General features: G+C 38.6%; 1 protein-coding gene across 1 annotated transcript in view; it reads left to right on the top strand.

Annotated features, from left to right (window-relative positions):
* The window catches only part of LOC126870707 (UPF0489 protein C5orf22 homolog), a 419,981-nt gene that overhangs the window by 395,760 nt on the left and 880 nt on the right, over positions 1–23,341 (top strand). The window contains exon 4 of the mRNA XM_050628660.1: positions 20,899–21,117. Coding sequence (XP_050484617.1) covers positions 20,899–21,117 — 219 coding nt within the window. The remainder of the gene's footprint in view (positions 1–20,898; positions 21,118–23,341) is intronic.

The raw sequence follows: 23,341 nt of genomic DNA on the forward strand, positions 1-23,341 counted from the left end.
GAAGCATCGTTATAGCATCGTTATATTAAAACATAGCAATAAGTAAGGTTCCCTCCGTCTGTTCTCTTGCCTTCGATGTCAAGCCCCACCCCTCTGCAGCCACCCTCTTGTCCCGTGTGCTCGCGGGATTTTTTTTCATTTCTTGGGATGAAGACGGGACGCTCATAATGTTCCTCGTAGAACAAAGAAGATATGAAATATTCTAAATTCTCTGGCAACTCTCCTCGTACAGTCTTTGATATACGAAACTGCTATGTTTCGCGAATATTATATACATAGATATATATAGATATATATCTCACTCGTTTATTTATTATTAATACACACGAGGAACGTGGTTATAAAATATGTGCAATTTCAAGCAAACAGTGCCTTTTCTAACAGAATAATGGGATGATAAAAACTCATGTATATATTTTGATCAATGATTTAAAATTGATTATCGTATGAACGTTTTTTTCAATCATCACACACAAATATTTTATGCCATAAGTCATATATTACAAATCTTATCATATAATAATTACCTGAATTATCAATATTTCTTTATTCAGTCTGAACAATCATTTGTTCCACGCAAAGGAGACAGATAAATATATCTATACATATATATCTGTACATATATGGTCATCGATATTTTTGATACAGCGACATGACTCTCTTCGATATTTCAAAAATCATAATTCACGTTATAAGGCTAAATGGCTCCTTTTCCCCTCTAAAGCACAAAAATATCTCATTAGGAAAAACCGTACGCGTTTCCACAAAGAGTGAGAACATAATTTTTCTTCTCCTTTTCCATTTTTTTTTCCTCTCTTTATCGCGTATGTATAATATACGCAGTTCAAATGTAACGATTTTCTCATAACTGTATTTGCGAAAAGGAACTCTCCAATTTGCGCGAATCTCGTTTGCCCGTCCTCTCGTTACCTCATCTAGTCTTTTTATCGTGCTTTTAAAAATTTGCTCAAAACTTTCGTATCGGAGGGGGAAAGGAGAAAAAAAGCGGTCTACACATTTCTCGCTCCAATAAATATTTCTACATGAATTCCACTCCTCGCACGAAAAAAATCGCGTTACTTTGTCATGGTAGACACGCAACTATTTTATGATGGTTCATTCCGTCGCATTATGATTCGTCCGCTCTTGGTTATCAAACGAAACGTGAATGGTTCTATAAGGAATCTTTTAATTTGCGCAAACCCTGGCTCGTTCATTTCCTAGTTTTATTGCACTGACCTCGCGTGTTTCTTCCATTTTCGGTAAAACGAGAAAGAACGATTAAGTCGTCGAAATAATTTTACAATGTAAAGTCACTAATGAGTTAATGATGTGTTAATTGAATAGAAAACTATCTTTCTCTTTTATTTATTATTTCATATAAAAATTCTAGACACAGCAGTAACACCAACTAATATGTAATAATAGTAACTAATATCCAAGGACCACAGGAAAACATAATCGAATTACTCGAAGATTCTGGTCTATGTATACTAAACCAAAACAGTATCAATTTTATTCCGAATGACTAAGAAGTCGATCTGAGAAAAATGAAAAAAGAAAAAAAAGTTAAATTATTCTTTAACAACGTTCATATTTGGACAATATTTAAACGAAGGTCACAGGAAAAAGACACGATATATGTAAATCACATTTTCTGTCTGTTACAAAGGACAGTTTTAAGACTCAATGCAATGAAATTAAATATATATTTTTAGCACACTCTTAAACATTTCGAACTATTGATTATTACAACATTGGTTGTATTCATTTTTGTCGTAAAACTTGGTGAATATATAAAGTATTTCTAAAAGACTCTATGTCTTAGATAACAAATTATTTCTCTTTTTTTTTATTATTATTAATTATTTCCTATCAAAGAACTTCCTTTCAACACGAAAATCAGAAAATCAACAGGAATAGATTCAGCATATTTTTTTCGTGTGGTTTTCGATTAATAAATTATAACCACGCGAAAAATGTATGTATCAGAGAAACTAATCGAGAAAAGAGAAAAATTTCGGATCGTGGAAATTTATTGCTACGCGCATTAAAGCGAGGATCGTTCACGAAGGAGCGAAAAAGGAAGGAAACCGAGATTCTGTAGGAAATCAGGACGGTTGAATGGCACGGTGAAACCTGTTAACCGAGGTCAGGGACTAATTACTTGATTACGTAATTGCCTTCCCGCTCCGACAATCACCCTCCCACAACCCGTCGCGGCCGGTAAACCCCCCGCTGATTCACCCCTAGCAGCGTGATCCTCACCCTGAACATCTTCCTGAAGAAAAGAACCCTTTTAACTCGAATTAATTCCTTCGGCCGCGAATTCTTAAGTATCTATTAACGTACATCGTCTATCCTATGAACGAAGATCACCTAATCATCACAGTGAAGAAAACGGAAAATGAAAAAAGTGACGTAAAATGATGAAACATGTTTGTACAGACGGAAGAAAAATATTTAAAAAATATTATGAAACTGTTATAAAATAAAGAGTAGTATAAAACTGTTTAAAAATTGTTACGAAGCTATAAAGTGAATAAACAATGGTATAAAGCTATTTCAAAGTTATTTTAAAACTGTTGCGGTAGAGCAAGGGTAGCATAAAATTACTTACAAACTGTTATAAAACGGTTAAAGTGGAAGAATAATACTGTGAAGCAATTTTATAATACTCTGTCAAAGTAGACGAACATTAACATAGAAAATGTGATTTAACAACATATTTACGTGCGTTCGTCACAGAAAAATAATAGAACTCAATAGACGTATTTCTATCTCATCATTCTGGAGCAAAAACGAAGAACTCTGTACACTGTGATGCAATTATGATACAATAATCGTCCGACGAATAATTATAAAAAAAACTATAAATATGATGTTTCCGTATTCCAATAGTTTAATTCCAAAGTATATATAATGAGAAATTGATCTCATATACAGACAAAACAACGTACATTATATGTAAAAATGCATCATTAAGGAAACGAGACGGAGGACGATTGCGTAAAAACAATTCCCTCAAAATCCAGCGTGAAATCCGTTCGCCTCGCCGGGAAACGACTTAACCAGTTCGAACACCAACGAGAGAACGAGTGCTTTGAATTTCACAGGGTAACGCGCGATCAATTTCGCGTGTCGGTAAGAACAACGGAACGGAGAAAACCGGAGGCGTGACATAAAGCAGCGAGAAACAAAGCTGCAGGCTGTAACGACAAGAAAAACGAAGAGCACGCGAAAGTGGTTAAATTACGTCTGTACGGCTTGTAAAGTAAAAGAAAAAACGCCAACAGCAGCGCAAGAAGAAAAAGCAGAAGAAGAAGACGAAGACGAAGAAGAAGAAGTAGTCTGAATAGACGTGCAGGCGAACCACGAGCTCCGTCTTCTTCTTTCTTTTTGCCATACTCTCATCCTCCGCCGCGTATTGCATAGACGGTAGCACACGTAAGAGGGAGTATTTATACATAACCAACTTTCTACGGGGTTTGTCGTAGCAGCAACAGCAGCAGCAGCAGCAGGAAAGGAGGGGAATTCCGAGGGTACCATGGGGGTGTGTTGCTCTATCTAACGTCGCTCATGGAGCTCGTTAGCGTTGCCCGTGGCAACACCCTTACTTCGCCGACCCGCACCCCCAACCACCAAACCACCCCTCGTCTTGCAACTGGCCATTGGGGTGGGGTACGAAAAAGAAGAGGAGAAAAAAACGCGATGTCGGGCGCATGCGTGCTCGATTCACCATTCGCCATCGCGTCATATGTGCGCGATCCTGTGTGCGACGGCGAATAAGGGGGTGAGCCGAGAAATGGGGGAGAGGTATGGCACAAAGAAAAATTTGGGGGTGTCTGGAGAAGAGAAGAAGGATTGAAAACAGCCGGAACGATTGTTTAACGAGCCCCTTTAGGATGAACGCGTCGCGTTTCCTCAGACGTTACGACGTCGCCTGAATGCATGCGCATCCTCGAAGCGAGCGAGAATGTTTCGTGAGCGACCGAAATAATGGATCGTTTAGATAATCTGGTGTTAGGTTTTTACGTGCTCTGCGATGAACGTAGATTTCTGCCGGATGCACGAGATACACGTATTGAAAGTTTAAATTTTATGTGACAAACGATGGTCGAATGGAATTGGAACGAAAGGCCACTTTTAATTATCGAATGAAACGATCTACAACTTTCTAGCTTTCTGTTGAATGAAAATATCTGTAACTTTTCAATTCTTTCGAATGTGACTTATATTGCGACTTTAAAAATGATAGAACCTTGCGACTATTAGCTTCGAAAAGGTATTGATAATACACATTGCATTTTAATATAATATAAACTTCGATTAAAGAAGAAATGCAACGATAGAATTCAACGACTAGTAATCAAAATTATCGAAATTGATAAATTAGAAGACCAAGTAGAAGCCAAACAGCGTGAAATTGTACACTTGGCTCGCATTAAGCAACGGAGAAAATTTGCTTAGACTACCGAGGCACAAAATCGACGACATCGAACGAAGAGACAATTATACTTTAACACTTCGACATTTCTCGTTATCTTGTTCTTCTTCCTTAAATTAAATTGCGACTCGAAAGAAAATTCTCCAACTATGAGCGTTTCAATTCGATACTCTGATCACGTCAATTTCATTCGACGAGCGAAACTCGAACAATGGACCGGGTAGAGCCGAACATTGGAATTAATAACAAAGTAATTTTTCGTTACTGCTGAAAGATAAGGCTGGTGATATTAATAATGGCATTCGCTGCTCTTGCACCGCGGTGGATTTCATTAAAATACGTATAGGTTACAAAGAGACCGAGGAAACCGGCGAGAATGGGACAGCGAATGAAAGGACGAATGATAAGGTCGGGAACGGTAGAGTAGAGATGGACAGAGGCGAAGAAAGGACGGGAGCAGAGTCGAAAGAGAAAGTAGCGGAGGAAAAAAAGCGCGAAAAGAGACGGATGGGAGAAGGAAAGGCAGAGAGAAGCCAAGGGAACCGCTGCGTAAGCCCAGGCCAGATCCGCTTAGGGGATGTAATTAAAATCGGAAAAATGTGTTTAATGAATATTCATTTGTGCCTCGATCTGCTGATATTAAACTGGCTTGGCTCGGTTCGCTTCGAATATTGCCATCCGCCCCTGTGCCGACGGCACGCGGCCGATTAAAAGAAAGACGAAAACGAGAAGGGGAGCTAGAGAAAGAGACGAGGAAAGAAGAAGAGGAAGAGGAGGAGGTAGAAGTTGGTAGGCGGCTGCGGTGATCCGAAACCGACCGGTCATTGTTTCCTTCATCCTTTTTGTCTCTCTTTTTTCTGTCCTTTTATTCCTCCTTTTTTTCATTTTTTTTTTTTTGTTTTTTCCTCCACTTTTTCCCTTGTACTTTATCTTGCTTGACAATATTTTTGCTTGGCCTAAAATCTATCGGGTGACCGGGGAAATATGGCACACGCCACCGGACGCAGTGCCGCGGCGCGATAAAAATTCACGAAGCTTGAAAAACGAGGCTCGCGCCCGATTTCGCGTTTGTGCCCGCAGACCGAAACTGCGTTATCTCGCATTTTACGAGATTTATGCGAAGGGTGGAATATCAAAATAATTGGATACCGCGAGAATTTGTTATCTATAAACAGCCCTTGAATGCTTCGGAGTCCCACCAACTTCCCCCCCCCTCCCACCCCCACCTGATAGGAGCATCATTTTTCCGTCGTGAAATTTATTTTTACGACGAGTCCAATTGATTCTCAGATTCTCGCATTTTCAGTCTCGAAATCGACAAAAAAAGAAACGAATTTGTGCGAATTCATACGGTGCTATGATTGGAAGATTTATTCGGTATCTGGTTGAATATCATACGATCGATTAATGAATAAACAACGAAAAGAATAGCGTATCTCTTGTTTGACAAAGAAGCGAGTATAGATGAAATATATAGGGATAGTAATTTGCAGATGAACATTTGAAGGCGTGTTCAAAATTTCATTTCCCAGATTTTAATATTCGCTACTCTTCGAAGTAACCCTCGACAGAAGACAAAGAGAACTTGTTTCTTTGATCTTCGCTGCGATGCTAACGGAACGTTCGACCAAGTAAGCTTTGAACCGACTTTGAGATTCCAATCGTATCCTATACTCTTCGATATATATCACAGGATAATACGAAAATACTTCACGTCTACGAAATCAAAGCAAACAATTTAAACATAGTTTTTCATCGTGTTAATCAACTGGAAAAATTAATATTTTTCGCACAAAACTCTCTTCGAAGTTTTGCAAACCTATACACTCGCGTAATTACCACTATCTAAAAATGTGTATCACATTCGTCGTAGTAGTCGCTTCTAAACCAGAAGACAAGCAAAAAAAAAACGATACTCAAGATCTTCAAGAGCTTCTCTTAAGAATATTTTAGCCTCTCTACTTTTTTCTTAATCTCTAATTTTTCTCAAGACAAAACATCTCACGTAGATCACCCGCAGTTCTTGCGTGGAAGCGTCGTTGCCCTTCCTACTCGTCGTTTCATTTCCAGGGGCGATACGATTTCGAGCGCATAAATCGCCAGCAGCCAGAAACAGAAAACATTCGCGACCACCTTCTCTTCTTTATCTTCCTCTTCTTCGTCGCCGGCGTACTCTTTCGTCTTCTTCGAGGGTTCTGCCTACCCTTGTCCCGCTTTTCTTGCCCAGAGGGTGCTAGAGAGCCAGAGGTGGGCGAAACTTTCGAACGAATTTGCATGTCGCTCTCCTAACGATTTCCTTCTTCGAGGAGAGAACTCGGGCTTCATCTGGTTCATCGATAAAAGAAATGACGTTGAATAAGGTTCCCTCCCCCTTTCCTATTCGTTTCTATGCGAGATACTCGCGATAACGTCACGGGATTCGCCCTAAATATATATTTTCGGGGGCTCGTCTTGATACGGAGATTGGTCCTCTTCCACCACAGCCGGGGAACATCGATACTTTTTAACGAGAATCTAAAAACCTGCTGCAACCTCGTGAATATTCATGAGCAAGATAGCGAGGAAAATGTAGGACCAAATAATCGAGTCATCTGCCAATTTGCGAACTCGATATTTAGAATATTATTAAAACATCTTATATATAAGAAGTAAAAAATAACTATAGGAACGAGAAGAAACTTCTTCGTGTTATCGTGCTGTATTGACTGACTCGATTGATCTTGAAAGCGACAAGCACAGAAATTACGAACTACAGCGAGTACATCAGCATCACAAAACAAGTTTCACATCTTATACGATATAGAACGTTCAAAGAAGAAAATTAAAAAACAACTGTAGAAAAGGAAAAAGATTTCCTTTTTTTAATATTTTATATTCATTGATCAATAGTTCCATCTGTATCGGAATATCTACATCAAACACGAAAGCGAAAAGCACAGAAAGCGTAAGCCACGTCGAGAATGTCAGCAAACAAAACAATTTTATCCTGTATAAAATACTTAAATAAGGAAAGCGTAAAAAGTAACCATAGAAATGAAAGAAGATTCTCTCCTACAACGATGTCGTATTAGCTGTTCAATGATCTCTTAATCGATAATTCCATCAATTTCACAACAACTTCATCAAACATGAAAACAATGTGCGAAGAAACTACATTAAGTCGACATCCACAACAACCTTTTTTTGTTTTTATTCTCATATTTTGTTCTACATAAAACAAGAAAAAAAAGGAAACGTAAGACTAACTAGACATAGAAAATGAGAAAAGATTTGTTCCTAGTAGTAAGTACTATACTATACCCATTGATCAACGATTCCATTAGTCCTATAATAGCTACATCAAACACGAAAGCGACTAACACGGAAACTGCAAGCCACAGCGACAGCATCAGCAACAAGACAATTCCCACAGCTTGTTGACAAGAGATAGAGAGTCAGCGTGGATACCATTTGCGTTTCCTCTTTTTTACTCCTCCTTTCGACCGACAGCCCCTCTGGTTCCCCTCTAGGTGCGTTTATCTTCCATACCCTATTGATCCGTAAGTGATGGTGCTCCGGAAGGTGGAGGGTGTCCCCTGACGGGGGTGGATTGGTTCCAGGGCTGGGTAAGGGCGGTAGGTGGTTTTCACGGTGAAGGGAACGGAGGTCGAACTCGTACTCGTACGATTAAATCGGGAAAAAGAGAGAGGAGAGGAAAGGGAAGAAGAGAAGAAGAGAGAAAGAAGGGCAAGAGAGAAGGCTCTAAAAAACGGGCTCGCGGAATGAAATAATAATATTAAGATGGATAGGGGCGAGGGTGCAGGTTCTTCTGTAGGTGACGAGGGAAGGAGAGGGCGAAAGGGATGGGTGACAGAGGCTGACAGTGACGCAAGAAGCTTTTTCATCATTTTCAAACCGCCCTGGTCTAACCTCACCCTTGAAACGGTCCCAAGCAAATCCATACGCGGCTATGCTTTCTCTCTTTCTCTCTATCTTCCTCCCTCTCGTACTATTTTTCCCCTTCTTTCTCTCGAGACGTGCTCCCTATATCGCGAGGGATGAAAGCCCCGGCTAACCAGGTAGACTCGCTATCTCCACGCGTAACTCGCGTATTTAATATCGACGTTGTTTTTACGCGTTCCAGGAAATATTTGCCATCCATGCAACAAATAACGAAGATATTAGTCGGGCAATTCGAGCATCACTTCTTTTATCGCTAATAAAAACGAAAGATCGTTCACGGCAAAGCAGCGATGTTGCTGAAGAAAGTTGCAAGTACTTTATCCTAGTGATGTATTTATAAATTATTATAAATCATTGGTATTACGGATTATTAAAGTAGCAGCGACGGTAATATATGTCGCGGAAGATGCCCTTCGAATATTTTAATATCTGTAGTATTTTTATGGCACATGTTTCGAAACAGCGTGTTAAAACGTTCCCTACTTAAGGACACAAACTTCTTGAAACGTCTGACCACCCTTCGCAGTTTTGCGCCCTACGAACAGGGGTGGAGATCTCGAACTGCCCCAATGCTCCAGATCCCCGTAGCATGGCCATCGACGTACCAGCGGCCATCTTTGCGAAACACCCCCCCAACGACAAACATGTTGAATACCTCTGTATTATAACACCAACGTAAATAACACGTTATTTTATGTATCAGTTTTTTCGCACCTTCTTTACGTCACACGTTAAACGTCGTAAAATCGTCCCGAATTATTTGATGTTGTAAAAATGTACCACACCATAACGAAAAATATTATTCTTTGTTTTCGCGACGATTATCAGAGAACAGGTTTACCGAACGCGAGTTGCTCGAAAACTGGTCGCTTCAGGCCCAAGGTGGAACCACGATTGGACCAGACGCGTGCAAATCTAACAAGAGGGGATAAGATCATTCCGGTTTTCGATTCTCGAGATCCCACGAATCTTGATTCCTTTCCGGTCCATGTCCTTGTAGACCTGCCTGGACCACGTGGAACCTTCAAGGTGCGCAAAAAGTCTTTTATGAATACTGGATCTTAGGACTTGACGAAAAAACCCTATACACTTCATTCATACCCGTAATCTATAACCTTTTCTTCTTTGCACTTTTATCTTTACACCACTTTATTTAAACAACAGCGAAGTTCCGAAGAATTCTCAAACCAATACTTCAACTACTACATTCGATAATATACGTCATCCTCAATTTCTCCCACTGTTCTCAGTAGTCTCCATTTTCCAAACGCCACAATAATTTTTCGATCCTTCTCACTTATTTCATTTTTTCTTTTTTGCAATTAATTCTCACAAAACCTCGTCGAACAATTCCGTTCGCGATTCGCGGATTGAAAGGCAGCGTAAAAGGAGGCACACCAAGGCAACAAAAGCTACGACGAGTAACGATCGCAGCGAATCGTTATCGCGCTGGAGGATCGCGCGGATCGCGTGTGCAAACGTAGCGGTAGAGACAAAAGAGAGAAGCGAAGAAACGAGCGGAAACGCAGCTCGAATACGCGCGGATGACTGAAAGTATTGGACCAGGTTTGAAAGCGTTAAGGGCCCCCACTGGCCCCCCTGGCCGTCCCCTCCTCCTCCTCCTCATCCTTGGATGGTCGGACCCTCGGATTTATGCCCAGTTTTTATCGCGGTGCTTTGTTCTAGTCCCACGGCGCGACCCTTTGCGCATACATCGCATCACAATGTGTCGTTTTTTCTTGTTCCGGGGCCGGTTCGCGTAATGGGCCCTTTGCACGGCCACCTTGAGGGCTCTTTCTTTCCCAGGGACGTGATTTAGAGGCGCATCTGTCGCGTCGATTCCTCCAATTTCTGCGCCGCGTTCTCGATACCACGACACTCGACGAAATTCATCGAAATAAGATACATTGGTTTAAATCAGCAGTTTCTGTTAAGTTTCTCCTTGCTTGATTTTTGATATTTGAGATGGAGATGGGTAGGAACAGAAAACGTTGTTCGGTGAAATGGATTGGGATTATAAACGAATTGGTTAATGTTATGGAAGTTACAAATCGTGCCACACGTGTGTTCAACAGTAAAATGGTAGTTGATATTATTGGTACGAATACTTCAAGAAAGACACTTGGAATCGAGAACAAAGAAAGGTGTGGAGAATAAAGAAAGGTGTGATAGATAATGATTCTTTAAACCACTCATTTCCTGAAGTATGATGAGTGGGATAAGAAAATTTGTTAAGGAAGAAGCTAACGATCTGTAAGAAAGAAAAATACAATTATTTAAACAATCTGATACTTTCTACTAAATGTAATAACTATTAACGCAAATCTCAGTATATGCATCTTAATTTGTTATAAATTAAAACTGAAACCTATAGGCACGTAAGAACATATAAATATCTCCTTTTCCTTAACTTCAAATTTCAATGCTACTTTATATACACTTCATACGAATTAATAAATCATCAAGCATCAAGACATCGCTCCACAAATTAAATTGGTGCTATAGGGTGTGACTAAAAATAGACTACGTTCCTGAACATTATGTACATTTGCATAGCTGCACATGCCCGTGCCTGAGAATCTAGTCCCATCCACGAAAGAAGAACGGAAGACGTGCCCCTTCGTACGAATTATACTAGTTCCCCTTCTCCCACTTTCTCGTTATTTTTCTTCTTTTTTTCCATGACTCACACGGTCGTGCATGTGAGCATCGTTTTTCTTATGCGGGCCCGTTAATTCGTGCGAGATCACGTCGCTAACCGATGATCTACCGCTCAAGAGAATCGTTTCTAGAGTTCTATACATATATCAGATCAGTGTCCAAAGACGAGGGCGGGAAGTTTGCGGATTATACACGCTATGGAATATCTTGAGCACCCCCTGTTGTATGCTTTCTCATACTCGTTTCATGTATAAGGTATGAATTTCGAACAATTCTTTATTTATATCTTTATAGATTATTTTAAAAAGAACAAATGATACGATATCATTTGCGCGCGCACATACATGATTATGTGGATTTTATTTATAGAGAAACTTTATGGGAAATCCTATATATTGCATGAAAGAAATATTTAATTTATGAAACAATTATTCTGGAGGAAAAATTTTTTAAATGTTAACATATAGGTTGTGTCTCTCTGAATTGAACAATAGGATATCGCATAGTGTAGTTAAAGTACAGTTAGTAAAGTAAGGTATCGAAAATATATTCTTATAAAAATTTGCTTGATATCAAACAAATTTGATATCATTATTGAAAATTTATAATATATTTTCCGTAAATAGAGCAGTGACAAAGATTTAAAAATTCCATTAATTCTTCAAGGAGAGCGTTATTTTGAAACACTTGGTGTGACGAATTAAACGATGTGCAAAAATAATGGTTTCATTTTGTAGGAGGTCACAAGTTCGTGAATATTGCATGTCGCATGCCTTGATAAATCCTATTAAACCACTAAAACCAATCAGACATGTTGAATTTTTGGAAACATTTTTCCTCTGCACGAAAGTTATTACTAACAATGAGGAAAAATTAGTAAATAATCGAGAAACAAAAACTTAATACATTAATAATTATTCACCTAATTAATTATTAGTCACCATAAAGAAGATTATTACAGATTCATAGGAAACACGTTGATCACAAACCAAGGAGAAGCTTTTTAACCCAGCACTATTAATTTATAAAAAATTATATTCACAAAGTGTATCTGTCTATCGAGCGGCATAGCAAGCGCAAAAAGGAGAGAATCGTTTTGCATAATATCAGACTTACAAAGCGGAATATTTACGATGAAAGTCTCGTACAGGTGAAGCAATTCAGAGAACACGTTACGTCGACGTGTGTCGTTAACTTAATAATTGACCGTAACTACGCGCTTCGGCCACGGAAAGCTAAAACCTCCTCCAAAAGGAAGAGAATAGAAATAAAAAAATTCGCAAAAAAGAAAAGAACGTAAAGAACGCGACTGTTAACCGATGGTCAGGCGTTTTAGGAACTTACGTTTTTCCCCAGGGGCGGTACGGCGGGATATTTAGCATACTAAAGAAACCACCCGCGGGGCGGCCGGTTCCGTGGAGTATTCATTTAAAAACGAGTTCGAGGATGCAGCTTTCGAGCGGCGCACAAAAAAAGTAAGTTAATTGGCCGAGTCGAATCGATGAGATGTTAATAAGCGTTCCGTCCGCAACGTAGACCAAAACCGGGCTCGCTTTTCGTCGGTTTAAAACTCCGGGGAACTCTCTCAGAAAGAATAGAATGGCGACAATGAGTTACAAGGAAGGCGAAATCATTGGTAGACTTGTGTCGCGACCAAGGGAGAAGAGAAAAAAAAAGGGGATGGAAAGGAGCAAGTTGAACTACTCCACCCCTTTCGTCCACTCGCGGTCGCCCCCGATCAAGGATAATTGCATTAATTTATTCCCGATCCGCCGCAGAAATTCCAGATCCTTTGGGCTAATTACGTTATTAAACGACCCCGCGCCTCCTGCTTCCTCGGGATTACGTCTCTCGATAAAATTCCTCGGGGAAAGCAAAGAACCGGCCACCGTTTTCTTTCTTTCTTTCTTCGGTTCTTTGGCTCTTTAGTTCCTTCTTGCCACTGTTAAATTGCAATTTGTACGAATCGCGACCGCAGAGATGCAGGTGGGGTGGAGACGGAGCCAGGAAGTGAAGAGTTCTTAAAAAATTATTACCACCGACTCCCCGACGGTATTCAACCGCGATCGATAGGGACGAGTGACAAAGGGAAAGTTCGTTAAGCCGTTCCCGTACAAATTGTCGATCGCGCTCGCAATTAAGATACCGTTCTGTTGAGAGTTCTGCTCCCGCGTCGATTCGAAACGAGATCGAGTTCCTGCCAACTTGGTATACCTTTCTCGTGAGACCCTTTGCCCTATGACCCTTCTACGAACGGATGACGGTCGATCCATTTTTATTTCTTACGAGATCGTGTCTAGGAATAGGTTAAGACAGCTGATGCTTGGGCACGCAGGATATCATTTGCATAAGGCTCTGATTTAAGGCGCATCAGAATCGCGTTGTTCGTGTCTCGTCCATCCGGAAGATAGGCACCCTTACACGGTTACACCGCATGAAATTTATAATTAGTAGGGGCCGGTTTTATGCAAATGCAAATGCAATAATAGCGACGACGTGCGCCACGGATGCGGTTCACATCGTATCATGTTACTCGTGTTTCTCGTCTCGTTAAATATTCTCGCCTGGCAGCCATGTAAATTTCACGGGGACATTAGCCGGCGAAAATTTCGCATCACCGATATCTCGTCTTATTTATCGATCTAGAAGTCGTTTCACGGAAATTTTTCCGCAAAATTCTTTAATTATACCATCGTCAAGTACCATTAATGATTGAGCTTCTTTTATCTTCGTTTTCGAAACGGCGTATTAACTTCTATCTCGGTTGTGGAATTATCAAGAAACGTTCGAAGAAGAAGGGTTGCTTCGTTTCCCTCGAGCAAAATTTATGCAAATAAACTGCTAGTTACGGTCTATATCGAGGATGAAAAGAAACATCAGCAATGATGAAAATAAATCTTTAATACCGTCACAAGGCTCTGCATTCAATTATCGTTGCAAGGATGCGAAGGAACCAAGGGGCAATGGCGAACGGGGAGAAAAACAAGCAGAGAGGCGCATACGTCAAAACGAAACGGCCCTTTGGAATTTCTAATGAAGTGTGTGAACTTCAACCCGTTTTCTAGGCGTAACCTAATTAAGTCCTGAACGTGTATGCAAATTTTCGCTCAGCGGGACACGCAGAGGTTAAAACCAGCCTCCCTTTACTGCGTTCGCCCTGTTTCTTCCTCTTTCACCCTCTTTCTCTCGTTCCGCGTACCAATGCAGGGAAAACGTTCGTACGACGATTTTGCACGACACGTATTCTCAGTCGTCGTCAATGTCGAATCGACCGTTAATTAATTAATTTCGTGCCGAGGGGCCTAAGGGAGTTCCGTTGCCAGATTGAAATGTTCAATGGCAGTGCCATAAGGAAGCAAATTTTGGCCAATTAGTCTTTGGTTTGGCAGAATAAAAACATATGACAATGATCTTTCCCTTTCCTTCTCTCGTTCCCCTTTCATTACATTTAACGAGTATTATTCCATGTGAAACTGTTATTATTACGTAATAACTTTTTAGAATAATTGGACATTCGTCGTTTCCGAGTAATTTTAGATCTTTATAACGTAGAAATTTGGAGAGATTTGTATGAAAAATAACTAGCGCAAGTAGCACAATAGCATTAGCGGACTATCACATTTTCTAGTAGTTTGATAACATACTTAAGTTAGAAAAAAAAGTAATTGGAAAATATAAGAACCTGTGTCGATCGATCTGTGGATGATCTGTTTAACTCGGTGTACGGTACATCAAAGTGCAACCTGCGTGTCCCACACTGCAGCTGAATGCATCGTGTATCGACAATGGTGTCGATGGTTCGATGGGGATGAATATCTATTGATTGGCAAAGCCACCCCTTACAATCGCCTCGATATATAGGCGTATACCTGCCGCAACCCCAAATATATTCGTGCTACCTGCGAGTATGCAGCAAATTGTCCTGTTTTCAGAGCCACGTGCCACGAGTCAGGTACATCCATGGTATCGGGCACGCATCGTTGTCCTTTTTAGTTTTAACAGTCGATGCCGATAATCACTGTATATTAGCTTGAAAAAAAATACTCACAGAACTCAATAAATAAAAGATGTTTCGATACTCCAAGATTATAAGGATCTGGTAAAAGAAATTACTGTTTATAAAGTAAGATTAATAATTAGATTTCACCTAATAATTAGATTAAAATAATATATACATATGTAAAATAATTGGAATACAAATTTCTATCGCGTTGTATACGAAGCAAACCTTAGTTAAATTGTACTAAATATCCGGTGTATAAATAGAATAAAAAATTAGAAAACTGTGTCTCAAAAGTATTAAAATACTTTTAGTATTTTATTTAGTATTTTATTTAGTAGTTATTTTAAAATACTAAAGTATTAAATAAAATAGGTTGATGGTAATCTGAAATGTTGAAAATATTTAAATAATTGATATGAAACTAGAAAAGTTGTATTTCTAAATTGTTATAGAGTGATTTATTATTCACCGCGATCTCGGGGGAATGTCATGGTTCCTCGCGTTTAAAATGACGATAATTACCTTATATTCTACCAGAATCACTGTGATTAGTGTAATAAAGAAGATGGTAGGAAATTGCTATGGGATTAACTTGCTCAGATATCTCATTAAATTTAGGAAGAAAACTACAACCTGGGGATTAACTCGAAATGATTGTATATTAAAGATCGTGTCACTGATCAAAAACGTAAATAATAATACGAAGGATTCTACGTGCACACGTTCGTATCTACATGTTATCAACATCGCTTTAAAAATTTAACCCTTTTAAAGTTATCAATAACTAAGATATAAAACATAAGTATCATAATATACAGATATTTTAAACAAAATGATATTACATTTTAAAATTTTTGTACATCAAAACTGTACTAAACTAAAATTTTCACAAATTAAAATTAAATTATAAATATAGCGAAGATTGAAATTATAAATTTTTTACCCACAATACTACAACCCATTTTGCGGAAGCAAAATTTTTTATATTCAACAATGATTTAATTAAAAATTACATAGAATTTTCATCTACATTATTACAGATTGATTTTTACCAAATTTCTCACGCATTCTATACACTTTCAACAGTGTACGGTTAAAGGAGCATATTATAATTACAAAGCAAAGCGTTGCATATAACAGGCACGTGTTTTAAACAGCCTCGATGAGCTTTTACCTCTGATCACACGCATGATCGCTACCAGATCCACATCCATTAAAAATTGGTAACTCGATATCGGAGTATTGTCCTAACGTACTCGACGCACATGCCTAGAAAGTTTGCTCAGTTATGCACAGGAGATCCGAAGAAAGCGATACATTTATTATGCATATCTAAACAATGTCCTGGACGGGTTTTCTCCTGAACCATGTTTGTTCATGCGCACGATTTCATATCGCGTTGAATCTTCCGAGCCGGAAGATGAAAAACTCTACCTACGTTGTAACGTATCTCTCTGTGTACGTTCTCATGTAAATGTTATTTGTATAATTCAATTCGTAGAACAGTAGCTGTTCTTCTATAACGTAATATCTAAAATTAAGATAGTATTTTTTACGTAGAGATTTTCATCACTTGGAGAACAGTTTATTTTGATGATTTAATTATTAAAATTGTGTAATAAAATAATATCTCAAATAATTTTATAATGGCATAAAAAGTATAATTTCAAATAATTTTAGATATAAGGAATCTTAAAATAATAAGGAAATATAACATTAGAAACGAGTTGAAAGATACATTTTGTTTCATATGATGACGTATTTTTAGCGTAATTTATAATTTATGTTGTTGAACGAACGATGTTTTACATATTACAATTATTTTCTATTATCAGGAAGTTTGTTATTTTATCTTTCATCTAACATGCTCTGTTCATGTCTGTGTTCAAATAACGTATCGTTTCTTTAAACGCAACATTAATATTGCAACATCGTGCTACTCCGTACAACATTATACGGACACCATTTTAAATGAATTTTTTACTCTATCCATTTAGAAAAAAAAATGAATAATAATAATTAATCCTGGATTCGTGGGAAGTATAACAACGATTACGATGAACGAATTCTTTAATCTCCTATAACCAGAACTGTATTTCCTTATGAGAGAAAAAGATTGTAATTGGACACAATTTATTAATATATTCTTAAACGTATAATTAGAGATTTTTAATTATTGCATATAAATAACCTGGTTTGTGTCTGCGTAACGGCATATTAATAAGATATGGGATTATAGTGATAAACGTTTATAACAAAAATTTTAAAAAATATAAAAACAACGTTTGATCCTCTTCTATAACCATTATTCTCGCTGATAAACTCGTTTAACACAGTTGCTCGCATTCTTGAAAAAGCCAACATCTACGAATGGTCGACTTTCGAAAATGAAATTCGCGATGCACGTTCTAAAATTTAGAGTATCGATTACATACGAGAGGCGGTCGTTTGCCGAGCCGGCAATAAAAGAGAAAAAGAGAAAAGGAGGAAGAAAAAAGGACGAAGACCCCCTTCGCATCCGGATACGCTCCACTCCTGTCAGTCGTATGTCAACCCTCGTTGTTTTTTTGCCGCGCTCTTAATAATTGATCATCTGATTACGATACATTATACCCCCCTTTTTCTACTTTGGTACACCGTCAGAGAGGGCATTATTCGTGCACCGAGGGAAACAGAGTAAACGGGCGAAACAGAGAAGGAAACTTTTTCTTTCCGTCGCCTGGCGAGGGACGACCATTTGCATATAGGCCCCCTTATCGACAAATACACCGGGGGCGCCCTTCGTAATGAGGGCCCCACCCTTCGCCCCTCCACACCACCATTCTTTATTTTTTTAACGTGGACCGCCATTGTCCGTTAACTCATTCGACGTGGCACCGTGGACCAGCTTCGTATCTCCCTTCCTTCCTCGTTATCCACTTCATCTTTCTATCGTCTCCATTCTCTCTCTCTCTCTCTCTCTCTCTCTCTTTCTCTCTTTCTTTCTTTCTCTCTCTCTGTCCCTGTCTCTGTCTCATTTAAAATGTTTCGCCTCGCTCTCTGTATTTCACTGGCTCCACTCGGTGTGTTCCTGTCGTGTTTGAACCGAACCGCGACCTTCCAGGCTGGGAACCCGCGTTAAGAAAAAAAAATAGAAAAAATAACGACAGAGAATAACAGAACCGGTTACGCGTCGAAAAATATGAATCATAGAGATAAAGCTAGAAGCGTGAAAACGTGGATGGGATTCTATACTGTGGCATCTGCTTTTCGAGATAGACATAAGAAAAAAAATGATCGCTGATAAAGGTTTTGTTGGATTGCGCAGCCGTCGTGTGGGACGCGTGAGAATGATCCTGTAACAAGGATCGTTGCATTTATAATGATAATTGGCTTCGCTTTTAAATAGTACTATAGGTTAATTGTCTGTGTGATAATTGAATTATCTAATTTGATCTTCTATGACGCAAATGTAGAGCTTTGTTGCGGAGGAAGCTTCAAAATTGAAAATCATAATTCTATGTTTTGCAATTAAGTACTCGTTATCGTGAATCATTTTTGTTCTTTTTTTCATTATTTAATCATTCTGTTAACCTTTTTATATGCCTTATTTTACCGAATAGACCAACTCAATTTTCTATATCTCTAAATTAAGATTTCTTTGCCAGAAAGAAGTAGATATTATACTCATACTTTCTCCGCTTTGTAACAAATAATTAAGAAAAAAAAAAGAAATAAAACGTTCTTCTGTTATATATAAACTGTTATATATAAAATTATTATATACAAACTTCCCATTAAACAATGCACGAAAATTAAGCTCTCTAACTAATAGTTCGAAACACAGGAACCAAGAATACTAAAAATTTTGCTGAATTCATCATAAAATTTCATTATTGTATCGTTTAAGCCTGCACGTCACCTTAAAACGAATGGCCCTAACATAACCACGAAATCTCATAAATCCGTGATAAGTTTCTCAATGATCGTTCTAAAAATCACTCTCTTAACTTAGCTGTCAAGTGATCGATATAACATGCAAAAAGATTCAAACCTACAGAAAACTTCATAATGCTAAAAATATAGGCATTCTATAGGAAATGGGGTATTCTAAAGAATTTCAGTCATTTTTAGGAATAACAGGTCGCAGGACATAGGGGACCGGTTTTGTAACCTAGAGAGACCGATTGTTACCGACTTCGTTACACAACTGTTAGGATAATCTGCGGCGAGAATCATGAGCCGTGATACACGTATACAGCCATGTATAGGTTATGTCCGGTCCAAGGGGTGAGGGCAGGTGTACCTTTCGAGAGAATAATTAATATTCAGCGAGGAAAAAGTGGGCGAGAGCCGGCGATAGTCTTCTCTTATGAACAGTTAGCGCGTTAGCAAACGGGCACATCGCTTCTAGACACGCAGCTGGTCCTCCCAAGAAAGACTTCCAGGCCCAATTATGTTCGTCTTGTCGATCGTCCTTACACCGTAATTGTTTCGCTTTTGATCTGTTGGTCGGTACCTGGCCGGAAATTTCGTGGGACTGATTTTATCGGACTTCTTGGATTCCTACCGTACTCCTGGAACATTCGAATTTCTATCCGAAACGATGAAGTTCCTGAATAGTTGAATACGGTATGCACAGTGTACAGCTACTAGGTTTAAACTTTCTTTTATTCGCCTTGAAATAGAAAAGGTAACAGCCTCGTGTAACAACTAAGTGGATATATTTCTCGAAATAGCGATTCATGTTAAAGTTCCCCATTTTCATGGCGGAAATTTGTATAACGATAACTAAAAAAAGTATGTCAAGCCAGAACGATCATGAGGCACGGTTTCACGAATAAATCGTAATCTACTAACATAGATATCGGCAATCTTCCGGTGAAATCTCAGTAGCCTTGATAACGAAAGCGTGTAAACCGAGCCGCAGGACGAATTGCAGCTGCAGAAAACGAGGAAAACTTATGATCAGATAAGGGCGAGAGCGGGAGGCAAGAGACCGGTATAAAAGAGTTAGAGAAAAAGAGATAGCGGATGAGGGGTCGGAGGAAAGCGGAGTACAAATTACGACCACCCGGAACTGGTCTCGTGGCCGTGTTAACTTTCGTCGCGTGCCTTCGGGAAATGCCTCAACTTTTGCAGCCACGTGTTATCGTCCGGGCATTATAAACTTTCCATTGCTCGGCCTTTCCCTCTCCCTTTCCTTCTTCCCTTTCCTTGTTTGCTTTCATTATTTACGACGCGTTAACGAAATTTACGGCTTGCCCTTGCACTGTTTTCTAGAATTTTGTGACTCGGTCGAACTCGTAGTCTTCGTTATACTTTCCTCGTAAACATATTTTCCCAAAACATTGACCAATATTCCTCGTTAGATATTCGTTACTTTGTAGTTATCATACTGTAAGGTTATATTTTGGATACCGTTAAATGCAGTACGTACTTTTTTCAATTATCTATAATATTTGAAAAGATAATATTTTCATAGTATCATTGTAATAATAAAAATGATGTAACAGGTTAGTTAATAAGACTCTTCCTGTATAAAGTGAAGAAATATAGTGAACGACGCTATTTAATATGTATTAGTTTTCGTCGCGTATTTAACATTTATATAATATTTTCAAAATGTATTTTTCCTCTCTCCTGGAAACGTGAAAACAATGACCACGTTATATGTATACAAACTTTAAATATGAATTAAGTTCGACCGATCAATTTATAATCAGGCAAGATGCTGCAATAAAATTTAAGCGAAATATCTAGAAAATAATTGGAGATCTAATTGTGTATTTCATACTAAGCAAACGGTTCAATTAACTACTACGTACGATTAAATATTATAACCTCAACCTGTTTTGTGTTTCAGATATGAGGCAGTGGAATTAATCTATCGTGAACTGACCAGCGTTTACAAGCAATCGGAAATTGATTGGAAAATAATACACAATGCAGGTTGCACTAGAGATGATACTGATTTGCCAGACCATGTTACTGCGCCTAATGACCTCAATCGATTAATCAGCGTAACATTCAGATCCTTTTTGACTGCTCTGCCGACTCCTCCTACGATCGTAACAATTGCAAGGTATGAAGGGATAGTACATTCTTATACATCGAATTTTTACATTCTAAATTATAATGAAAATTCATGCCTTTTTCTGCTACAATCGTATTATGTATTTAATAACGTAAAAATTCAAATGAGCTGTTTCAAGCTGATAATAAACAGCGCGTATAAATAATATTTTATTAAAAACTCCTACAACTACAAAACTATTAGCTACTTTATGAAAGAAAATTTTCTACTTCAGAATTTCTTACTTTAAACCGATTTCCCAACAAATTTGTTTTTCTTTCATACGCGATAAATGTTTTCCTTTACCTATCGATTTTTTTAACATTATTTTCTAAAATTTCCACGCCAGGCTATGTAATCCTATTTATCATAGTGACCCAATTGAATAATACATTCGATCAATTAACCAGTTAACTGTAGCGACCTCTTTGAAAACTTTGAAAAGTGTGTGCCTAAAATGTGCCGTAAAATGTAAGCGATGACGAGTATACTCGTCAAACACAGAATATGTGTGGCTGTTACAGTACAGAATTAAGTTGTAATTAAATGACTGTTTCATTTTCTAATTTTATTACTGACAGGGCTCGTCATAACGCAAAGTATTGCCATTTCTTCATGACGAGTATAGTCGTTAAAGACAGCTAAGTGGTTAACATAGCCTCCAGCAAACTTAACAAAGTAATCTTCCCCAAATATTTCCCCAAAATAAACGAAACTGTCCATCGCTAAAAGGAGGATGGTAACAAAAATAGCCATCGATAATAATCGCGCCGCGGAATGTTTTTGAAACGCGTGAAATTGAATTCCAAGGCTGCCCGTCTCTATCGAAGGTAGAGAACGGCAGGGTCGCAGATGGCGTGGAAGAAGATGCTGGGAGGGCTGGAAATAGAGAAAAAGGGAGGATCGTAGGGGAGGTATGGTTGGGTTGGGCGAAGGGTGGGTTCATGGACGTTCGGCTACCATGAAGCCCCACCTCCCATGTGGGCAAGGGGTGGCCTTGTAAGGGGTGTACAAAATCAAATCCCCGACCTTTCGGCACTCGTTGTCAGATGTCTCTGTCTTCGATGTCCCGCGACAGATGCTAATTATTCCTTTTTATCTCTGTTCTACGGTCTAGTTGGCCGGATGATTAAGGCGAGACACGGTAATCCGTTTCTCAATTTTGCCGGCTCTCGTAATAAACGCGCCACGCCACGGGAAATTGTGATTTATGAAACATACGAGACGCGACGATACTAATGAGATCATCGCCAGAGAGGAGATCTTTCCACGGACTCTGAAGCTCGTCTAGAGTCGAATTCTACGATTTCTTCTGGCAAAACGCGATTAAGTTCATAGCTTTATGTTATAGCTTTATTTAGTTCCACTGCGCATTATTGATGGTATTGTCTATTTACAGATATTAATTACCATTAGATTTATCATTACGATTAGATTTTGCTGTGTAAAACTAACACAGGATGCTCGTATGTAATAATTTTTAAATTGAGATTTCTTTTATTTCATTGTTATTTGAAGCCAGTTTAACTGATTAGTCTAATTAGATTAGGAAATATAGTCATTCTAAATCATCCACTTATGCGATTATTTAGGTCAATAAATTTTATTAATGGTTGAACCGTTTCACATAAGAAAATAAAACACGAATGTCATTATATACTCAAGACTAAGAAAAGTACACCTAAGTGTGTTATATCAATGTATATTACTTATTACAATAATTCTTCTTCTAATACCATTTATGCTACAGTCTGAAATATATTTCATAGCATTCATCGTGTGAAAAGGAAGATAGAGTATTTAAAATTATATTACCTATACTTATTCATCTCGTAGAAATATCTAATAAACCAAATTATGCAATGGAAACGTGGGTAAAAATAATGGAATAATCTGTAAATGGTTGATTTGGCGCCATCTCGTGATAAAATTAAGGAAATAGCATTCGGACTTCCGGCGGTGGCAGAAAAAAAATCGATTTCATCCCACTCGGCCCACTTGCAGCCCTCGACGACCCCTTGGTCTCCACCCCCAGCACTCCTAGCTTCCGGGAAAGACGCGGAAACGCCGCCGGATGTCGCCTCTGGACGGCACCGAGGTTCTCTTTCAGTTTGCCAGACGGCGATTAAACAGAAACAAGAAGAGAGAGCGAGTTTACGAGACCGAAAAGAGACTATTTACTATCGTTAAATGTACATTTTATCCTGTGATGTTTATATTTCACCAAATCTTT

The sequence above is a fragment of the Bombus huntii genome, chromosome 1 (genome assembly GCF_024542735.1).
Source record: "Bombus huntii isolate Logan2020A chromosome 1, iyBomHunt1.1, whole genome shotgun sequence".
Classification (NCBI taxonomy): Eukaryota; Metazoa; Arthropoda; class Insecta; order Hymenoptera; family Apidae; genus Bombus; species Bombus huntii.